Source organism: Ochotona curzoniae, unplaced genomic scaffold, assembly GCF_017591425.1.
Source record: "Ochotona curzoniae isolate NIBS_2020 unplaced genomic scaffold, NIBS_Ocur_1.0 contig_517, whole genome shotgun sequence".
NCBI lineage: Eukaryota > Metazoa > Chordata > Mammalia > Lagomorpha > Ochotonidae > Ochotona > Ochotona curzoniae.
The window spans coordinates 1,425-20,248 of NW_024466454.1; the positions used below are offsets into that span (position 1 = coordinate 1,425).

At 49.0% G+C, this 18,824-nt stretch overlaps 1 protein-coding gene and 1 non-coding gene across 2 annotated transcripts; one reads left to right on the forward strand and one right to left on the reverse strand.

The window, feature by feature from the left end:
* Window positions 1-836: 836 nt before the first annotated feature.
* LOC121162196 (natural cytotoxicity triggering receptor 3 ligand 1-like) lies at window positions 837-18,165 on the reverse strand. The gene is made up of 4 exons (XM_040989034.1): window positions 17,691-18,165; window positions 7,413-7,757; window positions 2,607-2,700; window positions 837-1,862 (listed from the first exon to the last, which is right to left on the reverse strand). Exons 1-4 carry the CDS (start codon window positions 17,791-17,793, stop codon window positions 1,796-1,798), a joined length of 609 nt encoding a protein of 202 aa, XP_040844968.1. The 5' UTR covers window positions 17,794-18,165; the 3' UTR covers window positions 837-1,795.
* On the forward strand, window positions 14,677-14,798 carry LOC121162258. Its single transcript, XR_005884776.1, has one exon. It is a non-coding gene; the product is annotated as a small nucleolar RNA ACA64 (small nucleolar RNA).
* Window positions 18,166-18,824: the final 659 nt, after the last annotated feature.

The following is an 18,824-nucleotide window of genomic DNA, read 5'->3' on the forward strand; positions in this document are numbered from 1 at the left end:
ACCAATGCCTGAGGATTGGGATCTGCCTTCGATTTCACCTTGAGGCCCACATGGAGTCCACCACATGCACCCCTCACTTGTCTGGGCATGACTCACCCAACTTCTCCTAGGCCCACTCTCTCTCTACGTTGCCATTCTGCCAGCTCAGGCCTCCAAACTGGCCTACAAATCCAATCATCTATGTCCACCTGGAGTGGTTGGATCAACAGACAGCTTGGCCATGCATATTTCAGAAGATCCCCAAGTTCTCCCCCATGAACACCACCTGGGACACTATCTTCACAGAGAGGGAAGCAGGTGCTCCCTACACACCCCCCAGTGCCACTCCAGCCATGCCCAGTGACCACTTGAGTGTAGGGCTGTGAGCTGCTGTATTTCCCTTTGCCGCAAATCTCTCCCTTGTGGGCAATGATGCCAACAGGACAAGGAGAGAGCACCTGCAGTGCTCCGGTCTGTCCCACCATTGTTTGAGGCACCACACACATCAGTGCAGCCATCAGCTTCCATCAGCCACAGGCCCTGATGAGCCTGTATCCAGCAGTCACCTGCCTCCTAACCAGGAAATGTGGTTCTCTGCCACACAAAGTGGCCTCAGGTTCCTCCCCCCACACCACCGGCTCCCCCACCAAGGACACCAGACTTTATTCAAAATTTCACCTTATACTCTAAGCTTTATTTGGTTGGCACATGACCGAGTTCAACAAATTAAATAAGTTAGTCCAGCAAGAAAAAGAGTCAATGGAATAAATAGTAATCGAATGAAGACTGGCTTATCTTCACTCACTGATAGTTTAAAATAGTCACAGTGTCATTAAAACTACAGTACTATGTCATTCTCTCAATCTGGCAAGCTAGGTGTGCAGATTAGGTGCACCTTTCTTGATACTTTACTTCATTTCATCAATTCCAATTGTTCTTCAACAGTTATTGAAGTGACTTAAAAGGCAGATTAACAGATGAAGAATGGCAGAAAGAGACAACTCTGCCATCTGTTGGTTCAATGCCCAAATAGCAACTAAGGCCAGAGATGATCTGAGCTGAAACCAGGAACCAGGAATTTCTTCCATAGTTCCCCTAGGGGTACAGCAGTCCAAGCATTGGGCCACCATCTGCTACTTCCTCAAACATTTATGAGGCAACTGCCTAAGAGAAGGATCAGTAAGGAGCTCTATCAGTGAGTTTTGCTGCCTAACAAACAAACCGTAAACATTGGCTTTTTGACATAAATATTCCTGCTGCAATGGAGAGAGGTGGCTCTGAGGCTCCTCCGACCACAGCTAGGGTGTTCAAGTGCTGTTACAGAGCTTCCAGTGATCCAGGCTGGTGTCCCTGAGAGCAAGCAGGATGATGTGGCTCTGCTTCTGGTCTCTCCCTTTTCCACCAGCAGTCAGGCTTGGACTAGGCACTTGCTCAAGGTCAGAAGCATCACAGAAGTCCAAGGATGAATGCACATGGCCTCCTGAGGTCTAGGCTGGGACTGACACACATCCACTACTGTTTCATTGCATAGGATGAAGCAGGTCATGGGATTGAGCACACAGTCAAGGCTGCAGTCCATGATGGAAGGCACTACGAGGTGACACGGCTACATTCAGAGGTCTGTGCTGAGTCAAAGCCCCGAGGTAGGAACTCCATCCAGATTGGTTGGATAGGTGATAGGGACCCAGGCATTAGTCATCATTCACTGCTTTCTCTGGGGCATGAGTAGGAAGCTGGATGGAGAGCAGAGCAAACAGAACTTGAAGGAGCACACAGATGTGGATGGCTCGCTTTCCAAGCAACAAACCCCCGTGCCTCAGATCTGGTCCACGGCTTCATAAATCTTTGTCATGCTAGTGGATGTCTGCTTTTTCTGTTTGTACCTGGATATCAGGACCAGGGAAAGACAGAAATATGTATCAATTGCATATAATTGAAAACAGCTTTACATCCTGCTCTCTTATTGTCTTTGCTCCAACCAGAACTGGTCCCAGGAATCAGTCCGCTGACTTTAGATAAGCAGCTTTATCCCTGTAAGAACACATCATTCCCCTTTCCCTGAAGCATTTCCAATGAGCTGGTCAGCTCCTGTTCACCATTTCAGCATGACAGAACCATGCCTTGTTGGGAGCAATTTCACTATCCTGAACCATCTCATCAACACTTGGAAACATGTAGCGTCAATCAATCAAAGGTGAAAGACTGCAGGTCAGTGAAAGACTGTAGTAAGTAGGCCAACTGACACATTAACATAATACAAGCAATTTTAGGAAGGAAAACCTCTCTCTGATAAGGCCCACAATGAGTGACAACAGCAGACACAGGTCTACACATATTGGTCTACACATACAGGTACAAGTTCTGGCCAGAAAAGGCATGCTCAGATTCAGTTCACAGGGAGCCTGTGCAGCACACAGACAGAGGGCAGCTGCCACTGCATCCTCCCAGAGCCCCAACACCACATGGAAATCACATGGAACACTTCTTCCCCAACACAAGGAAAACCACCCACATGTATAACACCCTCGCATCAATTCTGAGGACTCGTCAACAGCACTCAAGACTGGGACCCTGATCTCCTGGTGCAAATTCAAGACTGGGCTAAACTCTGCTCAGCAGTCCCTTACCATTTCTGAATGCAGTAAACCACAATAATTATAGCTAAAATCAGCACTGCAACAATAGGTAAAACAATCACGTAGCTATTGTTCTTCACAGGGTCTGTAAAAGAAAGAGAATAATGTTAAGAAGAAGCTACTTGCAAAGCCCAAAACATGACACAACCACTGCCAGGTCCAACGTGGTTTCTGTTCCCTTTCCCCTACCAGGTGAACAGCTATTCCATTCCTATCACATGCAACTTGACATGTCAGTGTGTTCAACCCTTGTCAGAAATGCACAGCAAGATGCAACACCACATACACAGGCCACACAGAGCTTCAAAGCTTCTACAGTATGCTTGCAAGGGAAAAAAGCTCAACTGCGGTGGAGGTGGTGGTATGCACAGTGAGAATCAGCATGAAGGCGGGGAGGGCGCATTTTGGGGAGGGGAGGGGGGAATCCCAGTGCCTGTAAAACTGTGTCGCATGATGCAATGTAATCAATTAAAACAAAACAAAAAGTAAAATAAAGATGTTTGCAGGCAAAATTAAAAAAAAAAAAGCTTCTACAGCCAGTGTCAGCACACATGCTTAGTCATGCAGACATGCACACATAGGACATTCCCACTCCATGTGCCTCCCCCACACACTGCATGCACTTCCTTGCAACAAGCCACCACAAATACCCGTATGCCCAAGAGCAATTCCTTCTTCCCTCTGGGAACATCCAAGATCTCATTCTGGCACACCCAGACCGCCTACCCCTGGAACTCTGCCTTCCTTACTCCCCTGGAACCAAGAAGATGCATTTCACTGGCAGAGTCATTCCCAACAACTCCACAGTCATGACCAGGGCAATCATGATGAGTTCAATGACTACCTTCCCATTACCAACAACAGCTGGAGGGATTCTGCAGAAGCTGAGCTGTGTTGCACTAAAGATCTGACCTGCCTGGCACAGGCTCAGGACAGAACATAGGACTACTACTTGGCTTCTACCAGGAAACCGTTTACAATAGATCTAGTCCTGCTGGGAGGGATGTGGCAAGGCTGCTTCTTGACCCGTGCCCACCCCTTCTCTTCAGGGCATTTGGATACAATCCTGTCCCTATCCCCATAGAGGCACGCAAGCTTACCACCCCATACCACAAAGACCATTGAGAACCAATTTCCAGGAGACACAAGCTGATGAGTAGCCCATTTTCACTGGACCACTCTCTCTCTACTCGAGCTGACCATACCTTCTGCCTTTGGGGAGAGGGACTTAGTCTCGGCTGCTGACTCTGGTTTAGCTGGGTCTTGTCCCAGCTTGCTCCCTCTTCACCATGTTTTACCTCTTTCTCCTTCAATTCCCAGTGCAGCGCCTGGCATGCCTGTGAGCCTAAGCTGTAAGTTGCACTGCCTCAAATCGTGGAGTAGGGAACATGTCCAGAAAGAGGCTTACCTGTCACACTCAGTGTGAGGTTGAGTCTCTGGGTGCTGTGTAGGGAAATGTGGCTCACCACACACTGGTACACGGCCCCAGCATCTTCCAGAGGAGACTTCAGTGTCACATAGCTAGTGACATTAAAGGTCCCATCCTCATTCTGGACATGATGACCAGTGAAGATGCCTTCAGATATCGGCAGAGGCTGGGCCGCTTTCTGGGGACCATTCTTCCATGTTATGTTCACAGAGTCTGGGTAGAAACCACTGCACTTGCACACAATGCGTGTGTATTGCTTTGAGTTCTCCAGGACCTGGTCCTGAAATATTTTGCTGGTTGGAGTAGCTGCCAGAGAGAAGATACACACTGAGTTGGAATGAGACTTCAACTCTTCCTGCCCTCACTCACTGACTCCTACCACACACACACATCTGCACCTCACTGCTTCTGTAGGAAGACAAAACCCAGTACCTGATAGCCACACTCACTGTACAGATGGACACTGGGGCACAGGTACTTCTGCAGCCATGCCCAGCTTACCTGACTGAGAAACACCTACTAGCCACAGCAGACTCTAGGGAAGGGAGGACAAGCTTATTACCCACCTGATATCTGACACAGAGGAACACCTCAGGAAGAACAAGTGAACAGAATCAGACTCTGCTTTGACTAAATGTCAAGGCCAGTGCCAGCAGCATGCCACCATGCTAGAGCCCAATGCTCACAGTATGAGTGCAGCTGAGTCTCCTCACACATCTTGCTTCCTACACATCTGGGAGAATCTGCAGAAAGTCTTAGAGCACTGTTGTGGGACACAATGCTCATTGATTCCTAATTTCTGTTACATAGTTTCAGTTAGAAACAACACATCCAGATGAAGCCTATATCATCTGAATGCATGGAAGGTTGGTCTGGCCATGTGAACTGAGGGTCTGGTCATTCCAGATTCACTGAAATGTGGTGAGAGCAACTCCCAGGAAGCACACATCCATCAAAGTGTGTCCTGAGGATGGCAAGTGTGCCCTGCCCTTGCAGAATGGCTGGACTCCCCTGTGGTGGCTGGGAATACAAAGGCCATGTACCATGATCAGATGGCAGCTCCATTTAGAGATGGCAGAATCACTGTTTGGCAAGAGCAATCCATCCATATGACAAAAACAAAACAAAACAAAGAACAATGTGCGGCATCAGAGAAATTCCTCAAGCTGATAAAGAACTTTTACCTAAAATCTATGGCCAACATCCTGAGGAAGAAAGTAAAAAATTTCAGGAGCAGGCAGGATGCTCCCTCTACACTCTATTCCTAGTACATTGCAATGAACTCCAGACCAGTAAAATAGGATAGGAACATAAAAGTACACAGACTTGAAAACATGATGAAACTATATTCGTTCATAGATAATGTGATTTATAGATAACAATCACAAAGATTCAACCAACAAAAACAAACAAACAAGCAAAAGGCTTTGAGAACTAGTAAGGATAGCAGCAGCCTCAAGGTAAGAAGCCCATGTACAAAAATCAATTACTTGTCTACAGAACAGTAGTGATCAACTGAACTTGGAGATTAAAATAATGACGTACATTCCTGTACACATGCCCAAAGGGGACATTCGGTCTCCTGGTTCAGCTGCAGGTTAGAATGCCTGTGCCCCACACCACGGTACTCAGGCTCAGTCTCTGCACCAACCCCTGATTTCAGTTATCTGCTTTTGCAGACTCTAGGGGGCAGTGGTGATGGTTCAAGGGCAGGGTCCATTCAACCCAATAGGGTTGAGGACTGAGTCAGCTCCCAGCTGCCCTACTGCCTGCATCACACAATTCAAAGTCAACTAGTAAGATATCATTCTCTCTATTTTTCTCTCTGCCTCACAAATAAATGAATGAAAATTTAAACACACATGCAAATAAAAATATAGAGAGAAATATATAGACACACATATAGCCTTTAGGCTTACACACATACACACGCGCGCTGCATATATATATTAGACACACCCAGACTCTATAAGAGAAACACACCATAGTCTGCTAAGGAAGACACAGAGAGAAGAAGGCCAGAGGAAAGAGGACTCAAAAGAACCAACAATACGGACACCTTGCCTCAGATACAGCCTTCAAATGGGAGGAAACCACCTGTGCTCTTCAAGCCAACTGGTCCTCGTTCAACTCACGCTGCCCCAGCCACTTACCACTAAGTGCAGCCAGGGAGCATCAGCTCTGTTGTCCAAATGCAGGGCTCTTAACTTTCACATATGAGAGAAACAAGCAGCATGTCTGAGTGGATGGCTATTTTACTTACCATCACTTCCGAGTCTCTCCATTTTAATGCTTATGAAAATATTCCATTCTACATGTCTAAAGATTTATGTATATATGCATATGAAAGGCAAAGTAACAGAAGAGAGAGAATGCATGCTCCCATACATTGCTAAGTCCCCAGATAAACACACAAACCAGGACTAAGCCAGGCTGAAGCTGCAAGCCAGGACCTCCATCCTGGGTCTCTCACATGGATGGCAGGAGCCCCAGCACTCAGGCCTACTGGGCTGCTTTCCCAGGAACAAGAGCAGGGAACTACTTTGGGAGAGGTGCAGCTGCACTAAACCAGCAACCTTAAGGGATGCCAGGGGCACAACACACCATGACACAACACGGACCCCACATGCAGCCATCTTAACTGCTAGGCCCAACCCTGACCTCCTATTTCAGTTGATCTGAAGACGTTTCCTACTGTTCCCCACAAGGGCTCAAACACTTTTCATGTCACTGTCTGCAAGAGTTTCCTTTTCTCCCCATCTCACCAGCATCTATTCACCAGACTGCTGGGTAACACACCACACTGGAGCTCAAGATGGAATTTGGGGATGTGTCTGTCCTGTCAGGCTTCATCATACCTCACTCCACTGCACATCTTGCATAACATCTTCCTAAGAATCCCTTTTTGGAAATGGGAAATCCAGGTGCAAGGATGCTAAATGTTTATCTCACTCACTTAGAAGCACAAAAATTGAAGGGGACCACAGTCTAGCAACCCTCTCTTTCCCAGCTGCCTCCCCAAGGAACCTGCTCAGATAAAATGACAACCCACACCCAGTGGGAATAATGCAATAACCACTATTGCTGTCTTCCACTCACTATGTGTCATAGACAGGGGCACATCCAACATTTCACCTGCATCTTCCCAACATGCCATCTCTCCCCACTCCTCCTGGGCAGATGCCATCACATTTGTTTCTAGCAAGGGCACCGAGATTCAGAGGCTTCACACCTTGCCCAGAGTCATCTCACCACCCACCAAAGCCCAGCTCTCTAGCCCACGGTGGGTCCCCAGACCAGCCTCTAACATCCATCCCACTCTGCACCTGCAGCCCACGGGATCCCGGGCATTGCCCTCAGGCACTCACCCACAACTTCCAGCTGCACACTTTTCTCATCCATCTCAGGGGTGACCACCACCTTACAGAAGTACTCTCCAGCATCACTGAGCTGAATGGCTGGCAGGTGCAGTGAGGCCTCTCCCCTCATCAGCTTCTCCGGAGAGATGTTGGCTCCAGTTCGGTATGCCTTCTCGTGATCTCCATAATACTCAAACAGAGGAACTTTCTCCTCCGATCCTTTTTTCCTCACAAACCAGACAACACCCACAGTGCTGATGTCCAGAGCGGGAGAACCAGGGATCTTGCAGGTGATGGTGATGTTGTCGTTGAGAAACACGGTCTGAGTCCTCCCTGCCATCTCCACCCGAAATCCTGTGGAAACAGGAGAACTCAGTTACACAGAGACCCTTGACACAAACACGCCTGCAACTCCAAGCAGAACCACATAACTACAAATGCACAACTTCATGAAGTGGACAGGGAATGATTCAGGACACAGGTTCTTTGTCCATGGCCCTGTTACAGCTCCAATGTGGAGAACTTCAAATCCAGGCCCATACAACCTATTGGTTCCTGGATCTTTAGCTGCACGCTGTGAAGCATGAGGCCGATGAACACAGCGAGAGGGCAGTTTCTAGCACAGACGTATATGAGGAAGAGCAGAGGATGATGGGCCAAAGGGAAAGCTCACAGGACAGCAGCCAGGCAGGGCTCCTTCAGCAGGAACAGCCCCTCAGAGCAGGGAGCCTGGAGGGTGAGGTGGGCGTGGTTGGTGGCTATGTCTCATGAGAAGTTTTAACAAGGGAATTTGAAAACAGTGTTTGGGGGTGGGTCTCAGGACGGGGCGTCTCATGCCTGGATCCCAGACAGCCGCCATGTGCGTACGGTGAGCTGTTCCTGGGCCTGCCGGGTTCCAGAGGCTGTTTCCTTCAGGGTGAGTAGACCGAGGGGGGAGGCCTCCGGGACTGGGCAGGTCCGGGACCCACCCGCCGCCTTCATGGGGTGGTGAATGGGATTTGGGAGGGGCGCGACCTTGGGCCTGGGTTATTTAAACCTCCAGCAGCCTCCCGGCAGCTGGTGGGTCTCAGGACGGGGCATCTCATGCCTGGGTCCCAGACAGCCACCATGTGCACATGGTGAGCCGTTCCCCGTGCGGCTAGTGCGCCATTTGGTGCCAGGTTCCGCCTGCTGGCCGCCCAGCCAGGGAGCTCTGGGGATTTGGTTCTTTGAGTCGCTGCTTAATTAGCTCCAGGTTGAAGCCGTTGTGCTTCTTGGACCTGAAACAGGCAGTAACTCTTCCTTTGTAAAACTTGTAATCACTAATAATGCCAACCACCAAATACCAGTCCATGTAGAAGCTATGGCTTGGGGCCTGTCCTGCAAAAGTAGCTCCAACAGCTGGCTAATGTGTCAACTGGTAATGCAACAGAGTAGATCAGGCACGACTGAGCAAACCTTAGCCCACAAGTAAAACTAGAAACCAGGAGGGAGCAGAGGTCATGCCGAGCTAGGCTCTTGTACCTACTGGTCTGCGGGAGCCAGGAACGCTAAGCCACAGTGTCTATGGCAGCGTTCGGGACAGGGGAAGGGCTGTGCCAAGCTGAGTCAGAGCATCCATTGGCAGGCAAGTGACCTATGGCTGGGAACAGACCCGGTTGGGGAGCAAAGGGGACATCCCTAGCTGGGCTGAGGTTCCCACCAAGAGGCGCGTGGCCTGGAAGGGGGGCTGCGTTCTGATCTGGAAACAGTTGTAGTCTCCCTTGGCACAACTGTGGACTGGGATTGGATGCACCGAACCGGGCCGGACCCCAACACCCCCTGGTGTCCTGGAGGACCAGGGCAGATGTGCGATGGACTAGGCAAGGTCTCAAACCCCTACTGAGCCATGTGTGAGCCATACGTGGGTATGGACAAACCATGGCTGGGCTGGAACATCCAACAGCAAGAACCAGATTGGGTGGAAGGCCAGTCAGGAAAAGCCACAGTTCCTGCTATGACAGGAGGTGGACTGAGTAGGGTTGGCTCATGGACCCACTGGTAAGCGTGAAACCTGGCATTGGGAGAGGTTCTGATGGAGGAGCCTGGGCAACTCCTCTGGCAGGACACAGACCCAGCAGGTAAACGCAAGAAACATGATAGGAAACAGCCCAGAAAAGGCCATGGAAAACTACCCACTGGCATACAATTGGCAGACGTGGGGGCAAGACCAGGCTGAATCTGTCCACATCATCCACTGGCAAATCCAGGCACCAGTGTGGGTCGACCCAGGGTCGGTCACAACAAAGACTAGTGCACATTATGGAATGCGAAGGTGAGGTTGCCTGTACCAGAAGGGACCGCAGCGCCCAACCAGCCTGAGAACAAGAAAGGAAGTGGGCAGAGCCGGCAGGGGAATAAGGGAGGGTTCCTTTGCTGGACAGCTACTTCCGCAAGAGAGCATAGGCTGGGATGGGGGCAGACCAGACTAGGCAGAGCTACCACACCTGCATGCCTCATGTGGACTAGATCAGGGAAAAGCCGGGCTGGGCAGATTATTCCTACTGGTGCAAACAAAATTAAAGTGGGCGAGGGTTGTTTGGCCTTAGACGCAGCATCAACTGGAATCTGGGAGTGGGAGAGGCCTGGGAGGGAAATAGTGGGCTCATCCCTCTTGGGTTACCACTTCCACAGGAGGACATAAAACTAAGATAGCGGCTGGGGTGGAATGGGGTGTGGGACAGACTGGACTACTGCTACACTTACTGGCAAACCAGGGTAGGGGGTGGGCCTGGTGGGGGTTATTGCGGGTCGCTCCAACTAGGCTGCAGCTCCCACTGGTTTATGTGAGGGCCACGTATGTGCAGGGCAGAACCAGGCTGGACTGCAACACCCATTGGTTCCAGTGGAAGTCGGGAGTGAAAACAGAACCAACCCAGCAACTGCAACCACCAGCTGATTGGAGCGATGGACGGTGCCAGGCCCTGTACTTGCTAGCACATACAAGAAGTTTCTTTGGAGATCTTCCTAATCTAAATGCTGGACTCAGAACCCTAACCAAGAAAAGAGAGAAGACAGAACAGGTCAACCAACCATCTCAGCTATGATGGACTATGTCAATCAGTGGATTTTTCAAAGACCTCATAGTGCTTGCAGTGGCAACACTGACAGCAATTCATAACTGTTGAAATATCAAAACCACTTGAGCAAGAACCTCAGAGCATGCCCTACATCCGGTACCTGGAGAGGGTGGGAAAACGGGTGGGCCTTCTCCCTTAAATACCCCCCTTTAAACATGAAGGTAACAATATGGAAAACATACTAGTCTTATCCACTTTCCTGTAGCCCTTGAACCTGCTTACCCTAATTAACTATGTAAAAAATGTCAAAATAAAAATCAAAAAAAAAAAAAGGGAAGAAAACAGTGTTTGGGGTTGTGGGGTGAACACATGCTGCATTCTTGGCCTCCTCTGCTCCACTGGGTGCAATTATTATGAAAATGAGAAGCTCTATCACGTGTGTGTGTGTGTGTGTGTGTGTGTGTGTGTGTGTGTGTGTGTGTGTGTGTAGGGTGAAGAGATGATATCTATCTTAAACATACTCCCAGGAGTGGGCACAGACAACTCCAGCCACCTGGTCTCTCTGCGGCCTTGCAACACAGCCTGCTTCTCCTCTGAGGAATCAACACGTTTTGGCTTTTATTGCTTTTTGAGCAGTAAGCATGCTCGCCAGCAAAGGTTAATGAAAAGATTATCTACACCTGACAACCTTGTAGGTCTCTCAATAAAGAACTCAATGCAATGCTCTCTGTCTCTTTCCTTACCACTCTTGCTTTCTAGCTCAGCACAACTTCTCAGCTGGGCTAAGCAAGTGCTGTGCATCACAGGAGGGCCCACTTGTTCTCTCTGCCTTCTGGCCATTCCTGCTCTGACACCTTCAGCCCCTCCCTAACACACAGGAAAGCCTCTGCAGCTTTGTCCTTCTCTTGCAAGGTGGTCTGCTTGGCTTTCACTCTGATTTCCTTGAGTTCTGGAAGCAGCCCAGCAATTTCTCTAAAGAAGGCAGCTGAGGACCTGGCAGCTAAAGTCCTTGCCTTGAATGCCCCAGGATCCCATATTGGTGTCGGCTCTAATCCCAGCAGCTCCACTTCCCCTCTAGCTTCCTGCTTGTGGCCTGAGAAAGCAGTCGAGGACAGCCTAAAGCCTTGGGACCCTACACCTGTTTGGGATACCCGGAAGAAGTTTCTGGATCCTGGCTTCGGATCGGCATAGTATCGGCCGTTGTGCTCACTTGGGGAGTGAATCATCGGACAGAAGATCTTCCTCTCTGTCTCTTCTTCTCTCTGTATAACTGACTTTCCAATAAATAAATAAATCTTAAAAAAAAAAAAAAGAAGGCAGCTGGGATTCTCTTTCTATTACAGAAAATGTAAAACACAAACAACATTACTTTCATTTTATCTTGTTTTAGACAGCTTGTATTTTTCAAAACACATTGATTCCCTCTCCAAAAGGAATTGGGACAATCTAGGCAGCACTACCCTGTCATGGAATAGCAGCCCAATCTCGTGAGATACACATGATAGTTTGTATTCAACATAACTTGTACTTATGCTGCTATAAACCTTGAGGCCCTAGCGCATTGTGCCACTCATTGTAGCCAGGTCAGGCTGCACCAGAATGTCACAGAGCCAATATCCATATGCGATTATTTCTCATATTGCAAAAGTGATGAATTCCAACACTTTTGTACACTTTAGTTTCCGTACACATGTGGTCTTATCCATCACAGCCAATACCCTAACACAGGACAGACTAAGGCTAAAACATGCCCAACAAACCCCCTCATGTAGATTTGTTAAACCTGTGAGGAAAATCATTTGGTGAAGACACAGAAGGAATTAAAAGCAAATTTTTTTCTGTCATTTGTTTTATTTTTTATTGGAAAGCCATCCATACTGAGAAAAAGAGAAACAGTGAGAAAGCTCTTCCATGTGCTAGGTCATTCCGTAAGTGCTCACAACAGCTGAGCCAATCTGAAGGCAGAAACCAAGAATCTCCTTTGGGTCACCCATGCAGGTGCACAGTCCTAAGCTCTTGGGCCATCCTCTCCTGTTTTTCCCAGGCCACACTAGGGAGCCAGATGGGAAGTGAATCAGTCGAGACATGAACCATTTACCATGTGGGAAACAGGCAAATGCTAGGTGAAGATTTAGCCAATGGGCTATCATGCTGGGACCAAAACCAAATTTTAATAGTAACTTTTTCCTTTTGATTTGTTTTCTGCCTTCACATTCAATACCCAGTGTCTGGCTTTTGATGTCAGAACTTCTCTACATAGATTCATCCCAACATAAGGACATGATAAGCAGCCCACACATCCCACATGGCAGTATACCAGTGCTGGCACACACAGTTTCATGGGAGCATAGATAAAAGTGTTCAGCAGCACCAAGTGCCAAACCAGTGTCAGGGTACCACAGGTGCTCTGAAAAAGCCACAACACCCCATGAAAGCCAAGGTGCATCACTGGTACACAGTTCTTGCCAAGTGAACCCACTCTCAAACCATCCTGGGGATGCTATCTCAGCTGGCATAAGAAAATGAAGGGTTAATATGGAAAAGTTGTCAGACCTGTGCTACTTCATCTTGAATGGAAACCCTCTGCTTTGGTGCTGAGTTATCATGCTAAACTTATCATGCAACATCAAGTACACATTGTGGACAGGTGTTTGTAAAATTATTCAACATTGTACAACATTTCAAAACAGCAAAGTAGCAACGAGTACCTTTCTCTACAAAGCAAATTTAAAACATTAAGTCAACAAACTCTCCTGCAAATGTATCTTTATCAGTTGTTACGGGATAGAGTTTTTTAATATACAACAATTATATCCATAATATATTTAAGGGAAAACAGTAACATAAATTCCTACAGAATATCTTTCACAATATTTTTATTTTTTCTGGGTATCTATGATTTCCAGATCAGGCAAAAGCACATTTCTGTGCAAGCCATCCAATCTGTGCCATCTCTTATGCTGACTTCATCAGTCTAAGATGGGCAGGCAATTCCATTTCATTTTCTAGGACATTCTAAAATTTCTGCTGACAGTGCCTTCCCAATTTCTGGATGCAAGCAAGCATCTCTGAAGAAAAGGGGGCTACATTGTGAGAACTGGTTGTGGTGCATTTAATCACCTGGGCAACAACATGGAGCACACTTGCACAGACCTACCCGGTCTAAGACAGCCGCCCAATGTGGCTCTTGCTGTTCTCAAGAGTCTGTGTTAAACATGAGATGCATGACTGTGGCATACAAAGCTGCAGAAAACACTTTTGGAAAACAATCAGAGACCAGCGCTGTGGCCTAACAGATAAACCCAAACAGACACCAGTTCATGTCCTGGCTGCTCCAAACCTGGTTCAGCTCCCTGTGGATGTGCCTGTGAAAGCAGCAGAAAATGACCCCTGTGTTTGAACCAGGCACCCACATGGAACTCGTAAATGAAACCACAAGCTCCTGGCTTCACACTGGCCTAGCTCTGGCCATTGTGGCTTTTGTGGACTGAACCAGTGGATGGGAGACCTCTCTGTTTCTCCCTCTCTAAGCAACTCTACTTTCAAATCAGAAATCTCAAAAAGAAACAAAAAGCAAAGATCACATTCCATCTTTAACAACTAAACAGACATTTTGAATAACATATCCTTGTCACGGATGGACAACATTTATCAAACATGGAAGGGAATGATCTCACTCCCCATTCCAAAGAGGACAGTCAGATATCAACAGTTAGAGAAATGAAGTCAGAAGCACAATTAAAGCAAACTCCATATGTTCTTGTCTTACAAGATTAATATTATTTATTTATTTACTGAAAGTAGAGTTCTGGGCCCCAACATGATAGTGTAAAGGCTAAAGTCCTCATCTTGAGTGCACTGGGATCCCATTTGGCTGCCAGTTCTAACCCCGACAGCCTGCTTCCATCCAGCTCCCTCCTGAGGCCTGGGAGAGCAGTCGGGAGAGCCCAAAGCTTTGGGACCCTGCACCCACGTGGGAGACCCAAAAGAGCTCCTAGTCCTGGCTTTGGATTAGCTCAGCTCCAGCTGTTGTGGCCACTTGGAGAGTGAACTATCAAATGGAAAATCTTCCTCTCTGTCTCTCCTCCTCTCTGTATATCTGCCTTTCCAATAAAAATAAATATTTAAAAAAAATAAAAAGAAAGTAGAGATCCACACAGAGAAGGACAGAGACAAAGAGAGGTCTTCCATCAGCTGGTTCACTGTGCACACAGCCCCCCTGGGCCAGACTTGAGTCAAGAAGAAGCCAGCAGCTTTGGCCATAGCCATGGATGAGATTCAGCGCCGAACGCCAACAGGAGCCTCAACTCATCTCCCATTGCCTGTGTGGAAAGGTGAGCCCCAGGCCCCGACAGGCTCAAAACACAAATGACAAGCAGGAGCAAAAAGAAAACCAAAGAGTCTTCCAGCCTCCGCATGGGGGCTGTGGGATTTGGTTTCTATGATTACTGCTTAGAAAGCTCCATGATGAACCTTCAGGCCTTGGGTACATGAATCAACCCTAAAGACTCCTGATGATGTAAATCTCCCCCGATGGACCTCTACCTAATTTGGTCTCAACCCATGTGTTTTTAAAATTGTATAACCGGGCCCGGTGCGGTGGCGCAAGTGGTTAAGGTCCTCGCCTTGCACGCCCGGGATCCCATATGGGCGCCAGTTCTATCCTGGCGGCCCTGCTTCCCTTCCAGCTCCCTGCCTGTGGCCCGGGAAAGCAGTCGAGGATGGCCCAAGGCTTTGGGAACCTGCACCCGCGTGAGAGACCCGGAAGAGGCTCCTGGCTTCGGATTGGCATAGCATCGGCCGTTGCGCTCACTTGGGGAGTGAATCATCGGAGGGAAGATCTTCCTCTCTGTCTCTCCTCTCTGTATATCCGCCTTTCCAATAAAAATAATAATAATAATAAAATAAATCTTTTTAAAAAATTGTATAACCAAATATATTTTCAAAACCTTTTACTACTCAGAAATTGGGCAGGAGAGCAAAGAAACCTTCCATCTCCTGTGAACGTGTGAGGAAGCCGTGTAGTGTAACCTCTCAGGCACATAAGAGGTAACTTGTAGACAATAGATTCAAGACAACATTAGACAACAGTAAAACTACAAAGACATACAGGGGGAATCAAGAGCAACCCTGACAACCTATTGGCAGGAGGTCATGTGCACAGAGCAGTGGGGGACCACAGAGTAGAGCAGGTGGACAGGAGGAGGCTTGTGTCCCAAACCTGGAGTCTCCCGGATCCCCACCAAGGGCTATCATTATGGGTGCCAAGGACCACATCCCAACTGCCAAAGAGACCACGGGGGATTGGAATGCCTTCGGAGGCCGAGAACTCAGAGAATATCCTCCCCTGCCCGCCTTTGGACCTACCACACGGGATGGAAGAAGCTGAATCCTTCATCATAGGATCCAAGGCCATCGGAACAACAACCAGGAAATCTGAGCGGTCTTCAGAAACAGAACAGTGGACTCCCATTGGGACTAGGGAGAGAAACTATCTCTGGTTCTTACTTGGCTCCAACTTCGGGTCCCCACCCTCTCATGGTCATGAGGGACGCTCCAGAGCACCCCCCCAACACACACACACACACACACACACACACACACACACACACTCACAAATTGGAATGGATAGGCAGAGAACAACAAGGAAGTCTTGGTCAGCATGGACTCACACACACCTTACTAGGTAGGACACGGGGATTAAGTACTCCTCACCAAGGTATGGAAGATTTCTCTGCACACCCTTCCTAACACTGTTTCGCACCTCAATTGTTGAAATGTCATTGAAATAGTCATAGGAAGTTGTTAAGACCATGCACCCAATTTTGACAAATTGGTTGCTCAATACTTTGTCAATTCATCCCTTAACGTTATATATTGTTGCTGATGTTATGTTGGGGCTTTTAATTGACCGAGATTCTACTCTGTTGGCTCTGCCTTTGGAACGGGGAGGGTCTCCCCAAGAAGCCGCTGAACTTGACCGGACAATGAGATGCTGGACTCTGCTTGGTGTATGCTTGCAATGAAGGAATCTCAACTAAACCTGAACTGTGGTTGCGCAACGGGGGTGAGGAGCCCACCACGGGGGGAGGGTTGGGAGGAATCCCAGTGCCTATATAGAACTGTGTCACATAATACAATAAATATTAAAAAAAAAAAAAAGAAGAAGAAGAAGCCAGCAGCCAGCAGCTTTCAGGGTCTCCCATGTGGGTGCAGGGGCCCAAGGCTTTGGGCCATCCTCTGCTGCTTTCCCAGGCCTTACCCAGGCGGGACATGAACCAGGCCCAAGCCTGCCACAGCACCACACTGTCCCTACACAGTTTTCTTACAGAGCTTCCCTCCACCCCAGGGTCGATTCTCCCCTTAACTGAGGAATTGGCCTCCACTTTCTGGCCTGTAGGCTTAAATGCCTGCTACAGATGGGGGTCCTTCGGGTTCCTCGGCGTTGTTGTGTTTTTGTTTGTTTGCTTGTTTGCAAGGATTCTTTATGGTTTTGTCTCTCCTATTGTGGCATGAGTTCTGTGCTCTTTTAGAGGTTTATCTCTTACAGAATTCTTCCCTGAAGCTTTTGTTCCCTCCTCCTCTTCCTCGTGGTTATGGTCTTCCTCACCATGAGCAGCACCAAATTTCACTTTCCTCTGTCCTATCCTGCTCCCACATTGGGGCCCAAGGCTTGGCACACCCCTGCTCAGATGGTCTCCATTCTCGGCTTGGCCTCTGCTCAGATCAGGACTAAAGCGCCCTGGTCCTGACAAGCACTTCATTCCAACCACCGGAGGCGCTGTTGCCCAAGTTTACTGCATTTCCTCCGTGTTTAAGGCACTTTCTGAGCAAGTCATTCATCGCCTCCTCTTCATCCTGAGTGCCCACCGGGGCCATAATTCACCAGCCCCGGGTCCCACTCGCCTCCTTGTCCACAATACCGCAATCATCTGTCCGTCTAATGCGCGACCACGATCAGAAAGTTCTGGAGCCCATGGACCGCTCGTGGGCGCCTTAAAGAAGATGATCCCTACAGATAAACTCTTCCAGGCAGTCCCGCACTCCCCGTGTGGAGAAGTGCCGCTCTGAATACAGTAGGCCTTCGGGACATCCACCTGTTGATCCACGCTAATCCCCTCGTTCGCCGGCGACCTGTGCCCCACACTGCACCCCGCCCGCACCCGCCCGCACCCGTCCCGCACCCGCACCCGCCCCGCACCCGCCCGCACCCGGCCTCCCACCGTTCCCTCCGTGCGCACCGCCCTACCTGCGGCTTGCAGTGCACCCCACAGCACCGGGAAAAGACACCAGAACCGCCAGGGCGACAAGCCCCCACTCCTCCTGGCCATTTCGGTTTTCCTCAAGTTCATTTCCGATGCGTGGAGTGGCGATGAGGGGATCTTGTAGCTGAGGGAAGGAGCGAAGCAATGCGGCGTTCTAGAAGCTGGCAAGTGGCTGGAGCAGCACCCCTCTGGGTGGGCGGGGCTACTCGGCTCAAGGCTGACGGGGGGGGGGGGCCACAAGTAGGTGGCATAATCAGCTGCTCAGGAAGTGTGACGTCACAGGGCTGGCTTAGTTAAAAAGAGTTAGTTTGGGGCCCCGCGGCGTGGCCTAGCGGGTGAAGTCCTCGCCTTGAACTCGCCGGGATTCCAAACGGGCGCCGCTTGTCCTCCAGGCAGCTCCACTTCCGATCAAGCTCCCTCCTTTTGGCACCAGAGTGGGAGACCTGGAAGAAGTTCTTGGGTCCTGGCTTCTGACTGGCTCAGCACTGGCCTTGCACTCACTTGGGGAGTGAATCATCGGAGGGAAGATCTTCCTCTCTGTCCCTCCTCTTCTCTGTATATCTGACTTTCTAATAAATAAATTAAATAAATCTTTTTAAAAAAGCAGTTCCTGCACTCTGTGTAAAAGACAAAACCAGAACTGAATTGCTCTCTCTGCTGATTTTGCTGCTGTAGGTGTCACCAAATCATTGGGAACCCCCTCAGAGCAGGGGGTTGAGATGCAAGGTGTGGTGAGACCACCACTAACTGTGGGAGCAGTTGGAGGAGAACACCAGCCTCTCCTGAGTGGTTTGAAGACCCTGAAGGCTCCTCAGAAGTCAGAGAGAGTGGCCCCGGTTGGGTCACCTACAGCTAAGCAGCAGTGCTGGCCTGTTGTGTAAGGGCCAGGTCTGTGGCAGGCTGGGCTTGGCTGGATAGACCACAACACCAGGAGGTTTGCATTGGACATGGGGCTTGGGATGGAAGTGACCAGACAGCTACAATTACCAGTGTGAGCATGAGCTGATGCATGTGACCAACTGAACCGCACCCTGGATGGCTGGCACATGCAAGATTCAGTCATTCTACAGGAGGTTTCTTGGTACTTGGAGGACTAACTAGTTAACTAGACCATTGCA

Coding starts and splice junctions, on each gene's coding strand:
- LOC121162196 (XM_040989034.1), bottom strand. CDS start 17,793: ATGAACTTGAGGAAAACCGAAATGGCCAGGAGGAGTGGGGGCTTGTCG. Junction 7,758..17,690: donor GGGTGCACTGCAAGCCGCAG/GTAGGGCGGTGC, acceptor CTGTTTCCACAG/GATTTCGGGTGGAGATGGCA. Junction 1,863..2,606: donor GTTTACTGCATTCAGAAATG/GTAAGGGACTGC, acceptor CCTGATATCCAG/GTACAAACAGAAAAAGCAGA.